General features: G+C 37.5%; 2 protein-coding genes across 2 annotated transcripts; both read left to right on the top strand.

Annotated features, from left to right (window-relative positions):
- The first annotated feature begins 614 nt into the window (after positions 1-614).
- LOC141486569 (uncharacterized) lies at positions 615-5,264 on the top strand. Its single transcript, XM_074184746.1, has 2 exons — positions 615-1,878; positions 1,943-5,264. Exons 1-2 carry the CDS (start codon positions 1,320-1,322, stop codon positions 5,224-5,226), a joined length of 3,843 nt encoding a protein of 1,280 aa, XP_074040847.1. The 5' UTR covers positions 615-1,319; the 3' UTR covers positions 5,227-5,264.
- A 1,154-nt stretch (positions 5,265-6,418) lies between these two features.
- On the top strand, positions 6,419-7,622 carry LOC141486570 (uncharacterized). The gene is made up of 2 exons (XM_074184747.1): positions 6,419-6,846; positions 6,910-7,622. Exons 1-2 carry the CDS (start codon positions 6,419-6,421, stop codon positions 7,619-7,621), a joined length of 1,140 nt encoding a protein of 379 aa, XP_074040848.1. The 3' UTR covers position 7,622.
- Positions 7,623-15,804: the final 8,182 nt, after the last annotated feature.

Below are 15,804 nucleotides of genomic sequence, written 5' to 3'. Positions count from 1 at the left end.
CACGACAGGAGTAAAGGTAATCGCATTGCCGACTCTTTGGCCAAGGAAGCGGCTGGACTGAGAATTTTAGGACCCAGTGGCACCTACGGCCTGATGACTTCGACAATTGCGGAACTAGCCAAATGTTACACCCATGCTCAATCCCTAAAGATATGGGATGGAGTCAAAGGATGCAATCTTGCCAGGATCACTCTGGGCGACCCTGAGAAGCTGGCGCCGAAGAAATATCTGGCGATGACCAGGAAAAATCTACGCTTAATAGTAGGACTACTGACTGGCCACTGTCAACTAAGGAAACGCCTTCATATAATGGGGCTAGTGGACAAACCTCCATGCAGGATGTATGAACAGGACGATGAGACTATCAGGCATGTCGTATGCGAGTGCCCGGAGTTATCGTGTGTGTCCGGCGAGTCTTGGTCTACACCTGCTGGAGATGTCTCCAAGTGACCTGTTCACCTTCCTGAAAAGGACAGGTGGACGATGACCTAGGAGGACAACTTCTTGGGAGGATATACGATGGGTCACATGTGGCCTAAGTGCTGTTGGCTTACACCCACCCTCCCTACTCTACAGATGCAGATACATTGCGATATTATTATTTTGATAGTAGTTGTTTACAGCTGATTCTCGGCCTCCCCCCACCACTATGACGTATTAATTGCTTTTTTTATTGGTTGTTGTTTGGTGAAGTTTTTTTGTTGTGCAGTGAAGTCAAGGCATTGTGACCTTGAAGTGTCTGGTGCATGGATCGTTCAGATTTTTTTTTTCATATGAGATTTTGTGTGTTTATGTGTGTGTGTAGGAGAATGCACGGTACAGGGTTTCATCATGTGCTTGTTTGTCTATGTACAAACATACGTCTGCATACTTCGAAGATCCTCCAAGTAATAAATGCTCCATCGGTGTTAGGGCACCAAGTTAGTAGTGGAGTGACGTCACAGCAATAACCGTTCAACGGCTAGAGAGCGACATGTTCACTCCACGACGTGTGGCAGAGTAATGCGTATTCATCGGTCTGCCCTCACCTCTCCTGAAGCGATGAAGGTTCGCTCTAGCCCCGCTATCGATGGTGACACAACGGCAGCCGAGGACTGTTTGCCTAGCGTCTACCCTCTCCGAGACCGCAACGACCACTGCTTGCTCGTATATCGACATCTGTTATCGCATTCAGTTGGGAGGTAATCTTGGCGCATGTAGTTGAGAAGTGGGGTTGGCTATGACGTCTTGACGGGTCCTATCAGAGTGTATTTAAGAAGCGTACGAGTGTTGGCTATGTCAGTTTACATCAAGTGAGTTAGTGAGAACTATTATATAAAATGTATTCCTGTGACTGTGGTAAATCTTTCACTCGTAGTGATAATCTTCGTCGGCATCAGCTCCAGAGTTGCCAAGGAGGGCCTGCAGTGAAACGGGTGAGAGTGGATAATGCAACACCTATGTATACGTGCAATTGTTGTAATGTGACAATTCCTATGAGCCAAGTGAATTCTCACCGAAGAACCATGAGTCATAAAAATAATGCATGTGTTCAATTGTCTGACGGTGTTCAAATTATAACGAATGCATTCAATTGCCGCATTGCTACATACAGGGTGGAGAGTTCGATTGTAACCAGTGACTACATTTCATTTTTCAATAAGATTAGGCAGAAGGTCATTGAATTACTGGAATCAGCCATCAGGATCCATAAAAGCATCAAGGTGAATATGGAAGTTTTTGGGAATTATATTCTTCAGACTGATGATTCGAGGGACACGAAGTCATTTAATTCCCAAAATAAAATAGTGGACCAATCTTCAGATTTGAATGCTGTTTTTGATGGATTCCGTGATGTAATTGTGGCACAAACGACTGAGTTCCAGGATCGTGACTCAGGTATTTATTTTTTAAAAATTTCAATAAGATTGAATAGTAATATTTTTTTTTTTTTATAATTCAGGTTGGACTTGTGAAAAAATATTGTTTCTCGAGGTCAACATTAATAAATACAGTCCACTGGAAGGACGTTCATATGTGAAGCTGCCTCAATGTATTCAATGGAAGAAAGCTGTTGTGAATGTTCGTAATGAAGATCAATATTGTTTCGCTTGGGCTATAACATCAGCATTATATCCTGCAGATAGTCGAGTGTCCGAACTTACGTCATATCCACATTTTTCCACTGTTTTAGATGTCACAGGTATGGATTTTCCGGTTAAAGTTAATAATAAGAGTATCGAAATATTCGAAGATAGGAATGATATTTCAATTAATGTTTACGGTTTAGAGAGTACATTTGAGAAGGGTAAAATGAAGTATGAAGTGATTGGTCCATTGCGATACTCACAGAGAAGACTCCGGAGACATGTCAATTTGTTGTTTATAACTGATGACTCCGGTAATGGTCACTATTGTTGGATCAAAGATCTTTCAAGATTAGTTTCTAATCAACTATCAGCTCATAGACAGAAAAAATATTTTTGTGACGGATGTTTGATATATTTTTCTGATGAGAGATTGCTTTTACGTCATAATATGTATGATTGTAATCACATTAGTACCACAACACCAACTACTAATTTAAAGATCAATAAATATGGTAGAATGGTTGCGGAAAATAAACTAATGTTTGAAAACTTTGAGAGGCAAATGAGGGTGCCATTTGTAGTGTATGCTGATTTTGAATCAGTGCTTAAACCGATTCATGTGAATGAGCCAAATCCTGGAAGTTCATACACGATTAAAACATTCAAACATGCCCCATATTCATTTGCTTATTTGATAAAGTGTTCATATAATGATGATTTGACAAAATTTGTTACATATAGGGGTGTAGATGCAGCTCAGAAATTTGTGAGTAGCATTGAAGATGATTTGAAAGAGATACATGAAAATCATCTCAGAAACCCTAAACCAATGGATACACAAACTGTCGAAGAAGAAGAACAGTTTGTTGCAGCCAGAACTTGTGGTATATGTAATAAAGCATTTACTGATGGTGACGTCAAAGTAAGAGATCATTGTCATGTCACAGGAAAGAAAAGATCACATGCCGCTCACTCGAAATGTAATTTAAATTTCAAAATACCAAACTTCATACCTATCATTTTTCATAATTTAAGTGGTTATGATTGTCATTTATTCATAAAAGAATTGTATAGGAATAAAGAGAAAGTTGATGTTATCCCGCAAACTAAAGAGAAATATATATCTTTCACGAAGCATCTCTTTACACACAGCTATACCGATAAAGATGGTGTGGTTAGGAAGAATTATCTCAAAATGAGATTTATCGATAGTTATAAATTTATGACTAATTCGTTGGAGAAGTTGGGTGCAAACTTGACCTCCGATCAATGTTTGGAGATGCACAAACATTTCCCACAAATTGAGAAATTCAATTTGATGAGACAGAAAGGTGTATTTCCATATAGTTTTGTTGATGACATTGACAAATTGAATTATCCATTACTTCCGACAAAAAATCAGTTTTATGACACACTCAATTGTGAACATATATCGGAAACTGATTATGATAGGGCTAGAAAAGTTTGGAATTTATTCGAGTGTCAGAATTTGGGGGAATACTCTGATTTGTATTTGAAGTCGGATGTATTGCTACTATGTGATATTTTTGAAAACTTCCGCACCACAAGTTTAGAGATATATAACTTAGATCCGGCACAATATTACACTGCACCTGGATTATCATGGGATGCCATGTTGAAGTTCACTAATGTTGAATTGGAATTACTAACTGACATTGATATGATTCACTTTTTTCAAAAAGGTATACGAGGTGGAATTAGTCAATGTAGCGAGAGGAAACATATAGCAAATAATAGATTTTTACCCAATTATAATCCCAACGAACCTTCCACATTCATTACATATTTAGATGCAACAAATCTATACGGTCACAGTATGTCACAACCTCTACCAACAAGTGAATTTACATGGTTGACACCAAATGAAATTCTTAATCTCGATGTGATGGATGTGAGTACTGATAGTCCGTATGGGTATGTATTTGAAGTGGACATTCATTATCCACAAGAGTTGCATGATAAACATTCTGACCTTCCATTTTTAGTCGAAAAAATAATACCACCTCGTACACAATCGAAAATTCCCAAATTAATTCCAAATTTGAATGATAAAAGAAAATATATTGTTCATTATAGGAATCTACAGCAAGCTGTCAAAAATGGATTGATTGTAATGAATACACATAGAGTATTGAAATTCAAACAATCATGCTGGATGAAACCCTATATAGATCTTAATACTGAAATGCGTAATAGGTCTAACAACAAATCTGTTAAAGATTTCTATAAACTAATGAATAATGCGGTGTATGGAAAGACAATGGAGAATGTAGATAATCGAATTGATGTTAGACTCGTTACACATTGGGAAAATATAAAGAAAAATATAGGTGCCAGCACTCTCATAGCCAAACCAAATTTCAAAAATTGTTCAATTTTCACTGATAATTTCGTTGCCATTCAATTGGGTAGAGTGAAGGTTCATTACGATAAACCATTATATTTGGGATTTTCCATATTAGAATTATCTAAAACAGTCATGTATGACTTTTTCTATGGATGCATCAAACAACACTTTGATGAAAATGTCTCTTTACTTTACACAGATACCGACTCGCTCATTCTTAAAGTAAACACAGAAAATTTTTATGAATTCATAAAAACTAACATAAGTAGATTTGATACATCCAATTACAGTATAGTTAACCAATTCAATATTCCAGTAACAAGTTCAGTCTTGGGTAACTTCAAAGATGAATTTCCAAATGATCCAATCATGAGTTTTTATGGTACAGGTGCTAAAGCATATTATGTGAAATCTGTTGATGGTGAATTTAAGAAAGCCAAAGGGGTTAAACGATCTGTAATAAAGAATGAATTGACATGCGAAGATTATCAAAAAATCGTCGAACAAGGTGGTATGATATTCAGAAAGATGAATTCATTTAGAAGCGTGTTACATGATATGTATACTGAATTAAAAAATAAAGTTGCATTATCATATCACGATGATAAACGATTTATCATTCCGAATACTACCCACACTCTTCCTTGGGGTCATAATGATATTGAATTTTATGAAAACGATCCAAATGAGAACATTCGTTGGATAAGTAATATTATTCAACAATCACAATCTCAGGAGACTCCATTGGATCAATTGATTAATTTATTATCTGCCGAGATCAATGATTGAAATATCATTCAATATCTTCAAAACCGGAAAATTCAATATTGATATTTATGTAGCCATTTATAATTAATAATATATGATAGAAGTAATGTGATATTAATGTATTATGTATGTATGTATATGTATTACTGTAATGAATATAAAATGATTAAAATTTTATTTGTATTATTTCTATTTCCCTAATCAATTACTGCAATATATAGTATAATGTAAATGACAGAAATATCAGTTTGAAGAGAATCATCGTAGAGTGCACAATGTCTAAAACAATCGATAAGTTTGGTAGAAAAAGAAAATGGGGTGGTAATGTCATTCGAGGTCCTCCTGGGAATGGTTTTAAATTAACAAAAGATGGTCATTATGACATGCAAAGGAAAATATTGAAAAATACAAGTGAACCAATTGACAAGAGTGATTGTGTAACTGTATCATATCTTGAGGGGGAAATTAATGGAGCAAAGGAAGTTATACTTCTAGCCCTACAAGCTGCAATACAATCCACAATAGGCAATATTGCTCGGGACGCCCGGCAAGCATTTAACGATAAAATTGCAGAGGCTCGGATAACTTTCACTCGTAAATTTGACAAACTTACAAGTGATGTAGACATAAAAATGTCTGACATAACAGCGTCTACAAATAAAAAATTTGATGCTATGTCAAACATAACAGGGACTACAATGAAAAAGTATGATGTACTGGAACAGAGAGTTGAAGTATTGGAGAAAAACCATAAAGAAGTTTTGGAGAGAAACTATAAAGTCAGGCCATCATCATCAGGTGGACTGGGATATCCAGGACTGAACATTAATCCAAATCATAGAATAATACAACCAAAACCAAAACCAACTGATGATGTATTAATGGAACCAACATGGTGAATGTATTCCCTCGTTAGGTTAGGTTAATAGCTACGTTAGGTTAGCTGCATACTTACGTTAGGTTAGGTGTTAGGTTAGTATTCCCTCGTTAGGTTAGGTTAATAGTTACTGTAGGTTAGGTTAGGTTAGGTTAGGTTAGGTTAGGTTAGGTTAGGTTAGGTGTTCGGTTGCATAGCGGTAGGTTAGCGTACTAGGTTAGGTTACGTTAATACATACGATAGGTTAGGTGTTCGGTTGCATAGCGGTAGGTTAGCGTACTAGGTTAGGTTACGTTAATACGTTAATACGTTAGGTTAGGTGTTCGGTTGCATATTATGTTACGAACGCGCGCGCGAAGAGGGCGTAGATGTCTCTCCAGATGTCCCGCCTACCTGGGGCCGGAGGCCCCACCCACCTGGGCGGAGCCCAGGCAGTGGGCGGGGCCCGTTAGGGCCACGCCCCCCCCCCCCCCCCGTCGCCACCAACTTTTCGGATACCCCGCCCCTTTCCGAAGCCCCGCCCCCTTTCCGAAGCCCCGCCCCTCCCCTCCCCGAAGCCCCGCCCCCCCGACTCCCAACATTTGCGCATGTACACCCCTACCCTCATCGCGCATGTGCGCTCCCACCATTTTCCCACCGCTCACGCATCGAAGTCGATACCCTCCGGAGAGCACTCCACAACATTCAGTTCGAGAAGTCATCTCATCGAGAGCAGTCCACTCCACAACAAGGCAGTACGTTCCAACGACCAACTTGATATTTGAGTAAGTAAATTAGGAATGTTATTTTTTATATCAACTAACTTTGTATTATTTCTTCTTTTTCAGAATGGCAACCAATACACAGGAGGTGAATAATGCTGTGGCGTCTATTCTGCCGGTGTCCGCTGACCAGGAGGAGGCAGCATCTTCGAGAGCGGTGACGGTTGACCAGCCAACCACTTCGCGTTCGCGAGTTAGGTGCAGATCTTCTAGCCCTGACTTATTCGAGGAGGAGGAGGAAGTCAGGGCTGTGAAGAAGGTTTGCCAACGACCTGCAGCAAAGGTTGGTCCTATTTCAAAGTACCGAGCTACTTGCAATAGGACTAATCCTTATGCAGGTAGTTTTTCGACCTCTCGTAAGAGGGCCTCCACACCAGCAGCAGCACCAGCAGCAGTGGAAATTCCGAGGAGTCCTTCTCCGGAGTTGGTGATATTGTCGCCGTTGGTGACGCGACTACCACCGCTGCCAGCGACACCGGCGGATCCTGAGGTGTTGGTGCCACAGCCTATCGGAGAGGTTAGTGAAAAGATGAGTGTTTTTCTGCAGAGATGCAAGAAAGCAGAACGAGCTGCCCGATCTAGCGAGGCCGAGTTGGTTACCATGAAGCGACAAATGGCTGAAATGGATAACCGACGGAGGGAACTCCAAAAGGAAATGGCCGAAATAGATCGGAATTATGCATCTCTGCAGGAAAGGTGTAAAGCAAAGACCTCTTCGATAGAGCTGTACAAAAAAGTAGTGACAGTTATGGACACTCTTTTTGTAGATGAAGTGTAAATATAAGATTAGTTTTAGGTTAGTTAGGAGTATTTAATTATGGTAGTTTTAAGTTTATATTTGTTAAGTTTATATTGAATAAAGGAAAAGGAAGTGAAATAAAGGGTGTACACTGTTTTTTGGTTTGGTACACATTGAACAATGCGATGGTTGGAGCATTTTTCTTCACTTCCTCTTATTATCATTATTATTTTTTTATTTCAATTCCAAGTTCTTCTAGACAAATACCTCACATCAATTTTTGTGTTCTCTAATCACTTGTAAATAATTTCATGTGAAGAAAATTTAAAAAATAAAAAAATAGACATGTTTCATAGTGAAATCGACAAGTATATTTCATTTGTATTTTATCCATTCAAGTATCTCTTTCATTGAATATGTCTTATGTCACTTTGCAATTTACCCCTACTCATTGAATATGTCTTATGTCACACTACAATTTACCCCTACTCAATGTTCCACTCCTCTCCCACTCCCTCTCGAAAGTATAAAAGTAGAAATCATCTGATGAAACATTCAGTTGATCAGCTAGCATCGAGATGGAACCCGATTCAACCTCCGAACCCTATAGCTGCCCGGATCAGGGGTACAACTTCAATTACTGGGATAACAGCCAGGTACAGGTTGTCTCTTCCACCACGGAACCCCACAGTCCGCCATACGAATACCGGGATCACGACATCAGGATGCAAGTTCAACATGTCACTGGCAGTGACGAAGGACACTTGGACGATTCGGAATATCCAGATCCTGACGGATGGTGGGACCCTGCTTATGATGACATTGTCCCAATGAGCAGCGACGACGACGATGATGACGACGACGACTCTGGCGATGATGCTGATGACGAGCTTGACGTTAGACGTCCTCCACCATCCCCTATCCTCATCGAGGATAGTCCTCCGCCATCCCCAATCCTAATCGATGATGATGTCCTCAATTCCGATGATGACATATAATCATCTACTCGTCCATCATTTCCTTTCCTTTCCTTCCACGGAGTACACACTTTTTGGTTGGTGTACACGAGGCACTGCGAGGCTGGGGCAGTGTCTTCCTCCCTTCCTCTCCCTCTTATTAGTTTTTTTTCCATAATAATCACTAGAATTTCTCCTAATAATCGCTCAGAGTTTCATTCTTGATGTTTTCGAATCTCAAACACTGTTCTACATTTCACCCCCTCCATTTCATTTCTTCCAATATAAATATAGCAACAATCCCAGTTCTATATCATTCTTCCACAATGTCGAGTACAGGACCCATCCAAGTACATGAAATAGATTCAACGTCTGATCATTTGAGTACAACCTTCGCTCAATTTCTGCAGCGAATCTATGATCTTCCTGATGATTTCGCAGAACGAGTGGAACAAGGTATTCAGGACGACATAGATGCTGTTGACGATAATAATGCGGATGATGTGATTAGTATATCATCTGATTCAGCTGATTATGACGACGACGACATCATGAGTATATCATCTGATTCAGATGACTACTATGAGGATGATATCATTAGTATATCATCTGATTCAGATGACGATACCATAATTATTGTTTCTGATGATGAGGAGCGTTAGTCCATATCATTGCATGGATTAATAAAAAAATAACAGCCCTTTTCAGGGCTACAATTAAAGACTGAAACAATAAAAAAAATAGCTCTTTTCAGAGCTACCATTATACTTTCAAACAGAAACAGATTCATACCATTGTTAACATTATGTTAACATTATAATCTCAAACGAAATATATGTATGTGAAAGTATTCATCATTATATGCATATGAATGATTGACAAATGCCAACTTCAACTTTCATTTAAAGTAGTACTCATCATATGCATAGATATTCAATGACTATCAAATTCCAAATTTCGACTTTTCAGTCAAAGTAGTAATTTATTTGTCATATAATGTATAGATATTCAAAGACTAACAAATTTCCAACTTAGACTTTTATTAATCAAAGTATTCATTTGTCACATAATCTATGAATACTAATACAACTAACTACTGTTTGTGTGAATAATGTAGCCCTGAAAAGGGCTGTTGTTTTTTTTTTGACCAGTAGGTCCACGGTTATTGTGCCACAGGTTGGACATTATTACATATAATACATGTAGATACTCGGGTGAAGTTTGTTAGTGGCCTCTCGCAAGCTTCACACCAATTCTGTCCCATTTCCATAATTGAGACAGTGTTGTGGGTGTTGACATGGGCATACCACCCTCCATTATTGTTTCTATGCGAATAAAACCGAAAGCAGCACCAACATAGTTTTTTGTTCTCTCCATCTATTGTGCTGATCAATACGTATGCATCCAATGCACAATACAAATCCAAGGGATCTTCCAGTGTCTCACTGACATTGAGTGTTCGCATACCGATCCTCATAGCACCATCACCTTCAGTTGTGTCAGCTTCTATCCCTTCATCATCTCCTTCTTCATCCATGACCCTCTCAAACTCCATCACGTCATCATCTTCGTCGCTTTGGTTGGCCTCGTTTTCAACTTCGTCTATCTCATCTTCATCGACTCCAACATCTTCTGCTTCAACTATTACTTCCTCTAGCGGAACATTGACATCCTCATCATCTGATTCGTCTATCCAATTGTTTTCATCAACAGCAGCTATTCTATTTAATGCAGCATTTATTTTTGCAGAATTCATCTTGTTGTTGTTTGCTCACAGTTGTAGAGAGTGAATGAATGAACTCTAGGTTTGCAAGTCAACTTATATAGGAGGTGATGCGACTCCCACTTGACTCGTTTAGAGTGGAATAGTAGGAGAAGTTATCCCACTATACTTCCACATGATGTTGATTTGTATAAATAGAGATCGTAGGTATAGGAGAGAGCATTCAGAGTTTCTGTAAGTCATCTCTTTATATTTCTAATCGAATTAGTAAAATGCCGTTTCCAAAAGAGTGGAATGAAAAACCAAAAGTGTGTGTCTACCCAATGATGATTGCAGGGGCTATTGTGTGCTACTTTTGTCAAATAAGTAGACCTAAGGATTCAATCAATCCATGTACTGGTATGTGTAGTGATTGCGTGTTGCGGATTCAACTATCGCCTCCTTCTCATCCACCGAAGCGAACAAAATCGGATTATCGTCAACAACAGTTACAGTGTCTGAAGTGTTCCGAACCTATAATATTTAACAATATAGGTATCTGTAGAAATATTTGTGGTATCTGTGCTGCCGTTCCAACTCCACTGCAACGTTGTTTGCGTTGTGATACATATTCCATGAATTGTTGGAATCATGTATGCAATGCATGTAGAAGTACTTGGGATCTGTGTGAGAAGGTTGGTCAACTCTACCCCAATAGGAGAATCCATTTTTTTCAATGTTGGTGTTTGACGCACGAGCAACAACTATTGAGGAATAGAGTCAAAGAACGTTCCACATCCACAGAGACATATTAACATTTTTCATTTTTTATTATCGTTATTGTCCTCTATTATTAATAAATATATATATATTTTGAATTTATTTGTATTATTTTCTAACATTTAAAAATACATGCATGCAACACAAAGTTTTCCTCTTAAATGACAAAGATTGTTACATGCGTGAATAGTTTAGTGAGAGAGCGCATGTGCCAGTTGATGAAAGAGCGCATGCGCTAGTTTATTTTCTTCTATAAATGGTGAGGTCTCAGTAACATCATCACCTTTCCTATCCACATTCTATTGCTATCACATATCATTCCTCAGACCTTAATAATCATGAGCTCTATGCCGCTATTGATTGCTGAAGATGGTTCACCACTTGTTGATATCGATCAGACTGATTTTGAAAATATTCCAGTATTACATTTATCGAGTCAAGATTCGATAAATGATTTTGATATTAACGACTTCGTTAACTTTGCAGATGTGCCAGAACCAAATGAGCAAATTATTATTGAAAATCCGATCGTTTCGCAATTATCATCACTCAAACACTCTTCATCTACCCTTCCTCTTGGTGTTGATAAGAAATCTAGAACAATCAAGAGGAAGGTTACTAAGGCATCTTCATCGATTGTCACTGACTTTAAAGAAAAGAAAGAATCCAAAAGTGTTGTGCGACAGAAAAAACCCGCAACGAAAAGTGACAGATCGAAGAGGAAGCCAAAAGGTACTCCTAAAGAAATGAAGAGTGATTTGAAAGCTGAACCGCTATCTTCTTTCAGCCCCCTCCATCGGTTTGGGGAAATGAAAAGGAAAGCAAAATGCCGTCTTGTAAAGGCACAGATGACTATTGCTGAACTTGAAAAGAGTGAGCGAGCTATTAATGCTAATAATGAAACTCTTGAAGCATTAGATGCCAAGATTGCATTAGCGAAGGTTGAATTGGCTAGAATGTCTAAAGATGCTGATGAACTCCGTTCAAAAATTGGTAAAGATAAGCAATTCCATCAACGTTCGAGAATGCAAGCTCAGGCTGAGCTTGAGGAGTCGACTAAGCTTTATGAGACAGCATTATCAGTGAGAGATAATTGGCAAAAAGAGTTGGATACTGCATTTCAAAGTGACGGCGATTAGTTTTGGGAATGATAATGTGTTTTCAATATCGTGAGTTGAAAAATATAAGCGGGAATGGAGTATACAATTAATTTGGTTTGGTATACACAGAACATTGCGAATGGCTGGGGCAATGTTTACCGCTGCAATATTTTTCAGTTCACATACTTATAATTGAAATGAAAACAATAATGAACTTTAATATTACTTTATTCATAAAAGTCACTATTATATACATTTAAACCATATTTGATTCATCAATCCAAGAATTTTGTTCGCTAGGAAGGCCTAACCACTTTACATATACTTTATTTTTTCTTCTCTTCAACACCTTCTCAATCAGATATACGTCAGGATTCTCGGTTCGTAATAACTCTTCTTCGTAAAAACATCCTCTAATCGGCTGTTCATTCATATCTTCAAGATTATAAGTCGTTGGGATGGTTTTATTAATTTTAACAATCTTGAATAGCTCCGTGGTAAAATTCGCAGTGTAAGACTTTTCAAAAATATGTTTGTATTTACTTATACGTACAATATCATTTAATTGGAATTTGGGTTTACTTTGTCTTCCTCCAATTCCATTGATACCCTTGAATTTTAATTTTGTTGTTGAATCAACATTGATGGGTGCCATACCTATTGTACGATGAACTTTATTATTATATCTACTAGTTATAATTGGAAGAATATCAAGCCATTTGTGGTGACCTCTCATCGAAAATTCCTTGTAGAGCCATGCCTTTATTGTACGAATCACTCTTTCTGCTATAGCTGCCTTCTTTGTGCTAAATGTTGAATAATGATTGATATTATATTCTCGCATGAGAGATGAGAAGCTTTTATTGAAAAATTCTTTCCCTTGATCGCTTTGTATGTGTTTGGGGGAGTATTTGGCTTCTTTCAGTACATGTTTCATTGCATTAGTTACTGTACTACCTGTTTTATCTTTAACTGCTACAGTCCACAGATATTTGGAGTAACAATCTATCACTACAAGTATATATCGGTATCCTTCATTACTTTTTGCATAAGGTTGCAGTTCAGCTAAATCTATTTGCCATAGATCTGCAAAACCTTTGATGGTGGTTATTCTTCTACGAAAATTACGTCTTGCAGGTTTATGTAATTCATTAACAACTTGTCGTTTGACATCACTTATTTCATTAGTCATTCTATTTCAATATGATTAAAGAGAAAAGGTGATAATGTTACTGCATTGAATGATGATGTGACAGTGATCATTACATGTGAATATGTTAATATATTATACCTTCTTCACGTAATTCTTCAATTATTGAAATTATTTCATTATCATGTCCGGTATGTCCGGCTGACTTTGAAGCTACCAATAGTCGTAGGCGAGCAACTAACTCTTTCGGTGAATTCCAGTACACATAATTCACAGGTTTAGAATTATATATTTTCTCCATTTTCACTCGTTTGAGTGCTCCACCAATTTTACTTCTACTTCTTATTGGATATTGTCGTGAGTCTAATAGAGGTTTGATAACTTCACGAAATTTTTTAGAATTTGTATTTTTAAAACCATTCTTCAGATGATATTGTTTATATGGAGCATTCGTTATTTTCAATATTTTGGAATATACTTGACGAGTTTCTTCATTATCAACATCTTGTGGATTCTTCAAAAAAATCATATCATACAATTCTGGACTACCTGCGCATTCATATTTTTTCACTTTATTAGCATCCCAAAATGAAATGTTTCCATCTTTGAAATTTACCACTAGACTTCCCATTTTCAGCTTTTGTGTAATTGGATCCATACGTACGCCAAATGTTCCATCATATGCTGGATTTCTAGATTTTATATTATTCAAATGTTTCATCAAAACATCTTCACCACTTTCATTCATAACAGGTGAGATGTCAGGATCCGAGGAATCGATGTGGGACGATGATGGTGTTTCGAATAGAGTTGTTCTCATATCGTCTTGAAGTGTGCTCGTGTCACTATTCACAGATGATACACTACCAAAAGATTGTTTTCTTCCTATTGGAGTACTCATGGGATAATTTGAAGTAGATTGAACAGTTCCATGATTTGGTGATAACACTGGTGATTTAGAAGTAGCGTTTGATGATAAAACATTCAATGGTTTCATTATGGGCTCATACAATCTTTCAAGTGTCGTACGATTTTCAATATTATCATTCTTGATAGAGTTGAATTTCTGCCTGACAGCTTCTGTTGTCTCTACTAGTTGACGTTTCAAATTTATTTCATTGTTTTTATTTTCAGGATCTTTTTTTGTATTCATAATGCCCTTTTTTTTGAATTAAAGCTTAATTCGTTGGTGAAGTGACCACTACAATATTCAGTGATCGAATAAGTTCCAAAAACAAGATCATGGGTATATAAAACTATCGAATCCTTTGCGATATCTACCTTCATCTATTTTTCTATCCTTATCAATGACTAGAAATCCATATTGGTCCTCCCAGCATTTAACACACATCAATTGGAATTGTTTGAATGTTACATCGGGTGAAACATGATCTGAATAAATGTGATGTAAATTCGTCTCATCTTGTTTGAACATTATAATGAAATTGGTATTGTCACGCACTAACTGTTTGGGTACCCGTGAATATGTCTGTGCTAGATAAAAACAATCAACATCCTTATGACGTCCCATACAGAAATATGATCTAATAATATCTTGCTTTTCACATATTACATCATCGAAAATGAAAACAGAATTAGGCTTAGCGTCGGAGGGTTCCACTATTTCTGCATTATTGCTGAATGTATAAAAACCTAATCCTTTTATAGGTTCCAAAACACTTCGCAAGTACTGATATTTAGGTTGATTGAGTGATTTCGAATAGAGATACACATTTCTAAATCTCAGTCCTTGTGGATGTGTTAATAGTGATATCATTGCATTCGTCTTTCCACAATTTGAAGGTCCTATAATGAGTCCTCGAACTGATGATGGAAGTAGTGGACCATGTCTGAATACCCTTTGTCCATTCAATCCACAACCAAATTTCTCATCTAGATTATCTACAGCAAACTTTTCTTTCTGTTTTACAATGCGCATCGTGCCGTGGTTGGAGACTATATAAATGTTATTAGCTTATTCATTTCAATGTGTACCATCAAACGATACGGACGTATTGAAAGTGATCGTAAAATTAAAAGAGGTTGTGGTTTTGTTAATGATTTAATAAACAAACTTCCTTTCGAATTACATCTACCGGAGGTTATCAATACTGTGGACCGGGTACAAAATTGAAACAACGTTTAGCTCGTAACGACCCTGGAATCAATAAATTAGATATTGAATGCAAAAAACACGATATTCAATATTCTAAGCATCCATCCGATCTTGCAGCAAGACATTTAGCCGACAAAGAACTTGAATACAGCGCTTGGGATAGGGTTAAATCGAAGGACGCGAGTATTGGGGAAAGAGCAGCTGCATTACTTGTCACCAACATTATGAAAGCGAAAAGACATATGGGCATGGGTTGTAGTACCAATAAGAAAAAATGTAAGAGGAAACAAACGAAGAAAAATAAAATTAAAAAAGTTGCATTTGGTGCTGGGATAGTCCATAAAGTGCGAAATGTATTGAAGAAAGCTGGTGGGAATCAATTTGTGACGAATAATAGCAAAAAAGCTATCACTGTGGC

The sequence above is a fragment of the Leptinotarsa decemlineata genome, unplaced genomic scaffold, assembly GCF_025532065.1.
Source record: "Leptinotarsa decemlineata unplaced genomic scaffold, Ldec_3_MD MMD2_tig00026358_RagTag_RagTag, whole genome shotgun sequence".
NCBI classification, from domain to species: domain Eukaryota; kingdom Metazoa; phylum Arthropoda; class Insecta; order Coleoptera; family Chrysomelidae; genus Leptinotarsa; species Leptinotarsa decemlineata.
Note: the sequence above shows the minus strand (reverse complement) of the source record. Positions and strands in the feature narration are given on the sequence as shown.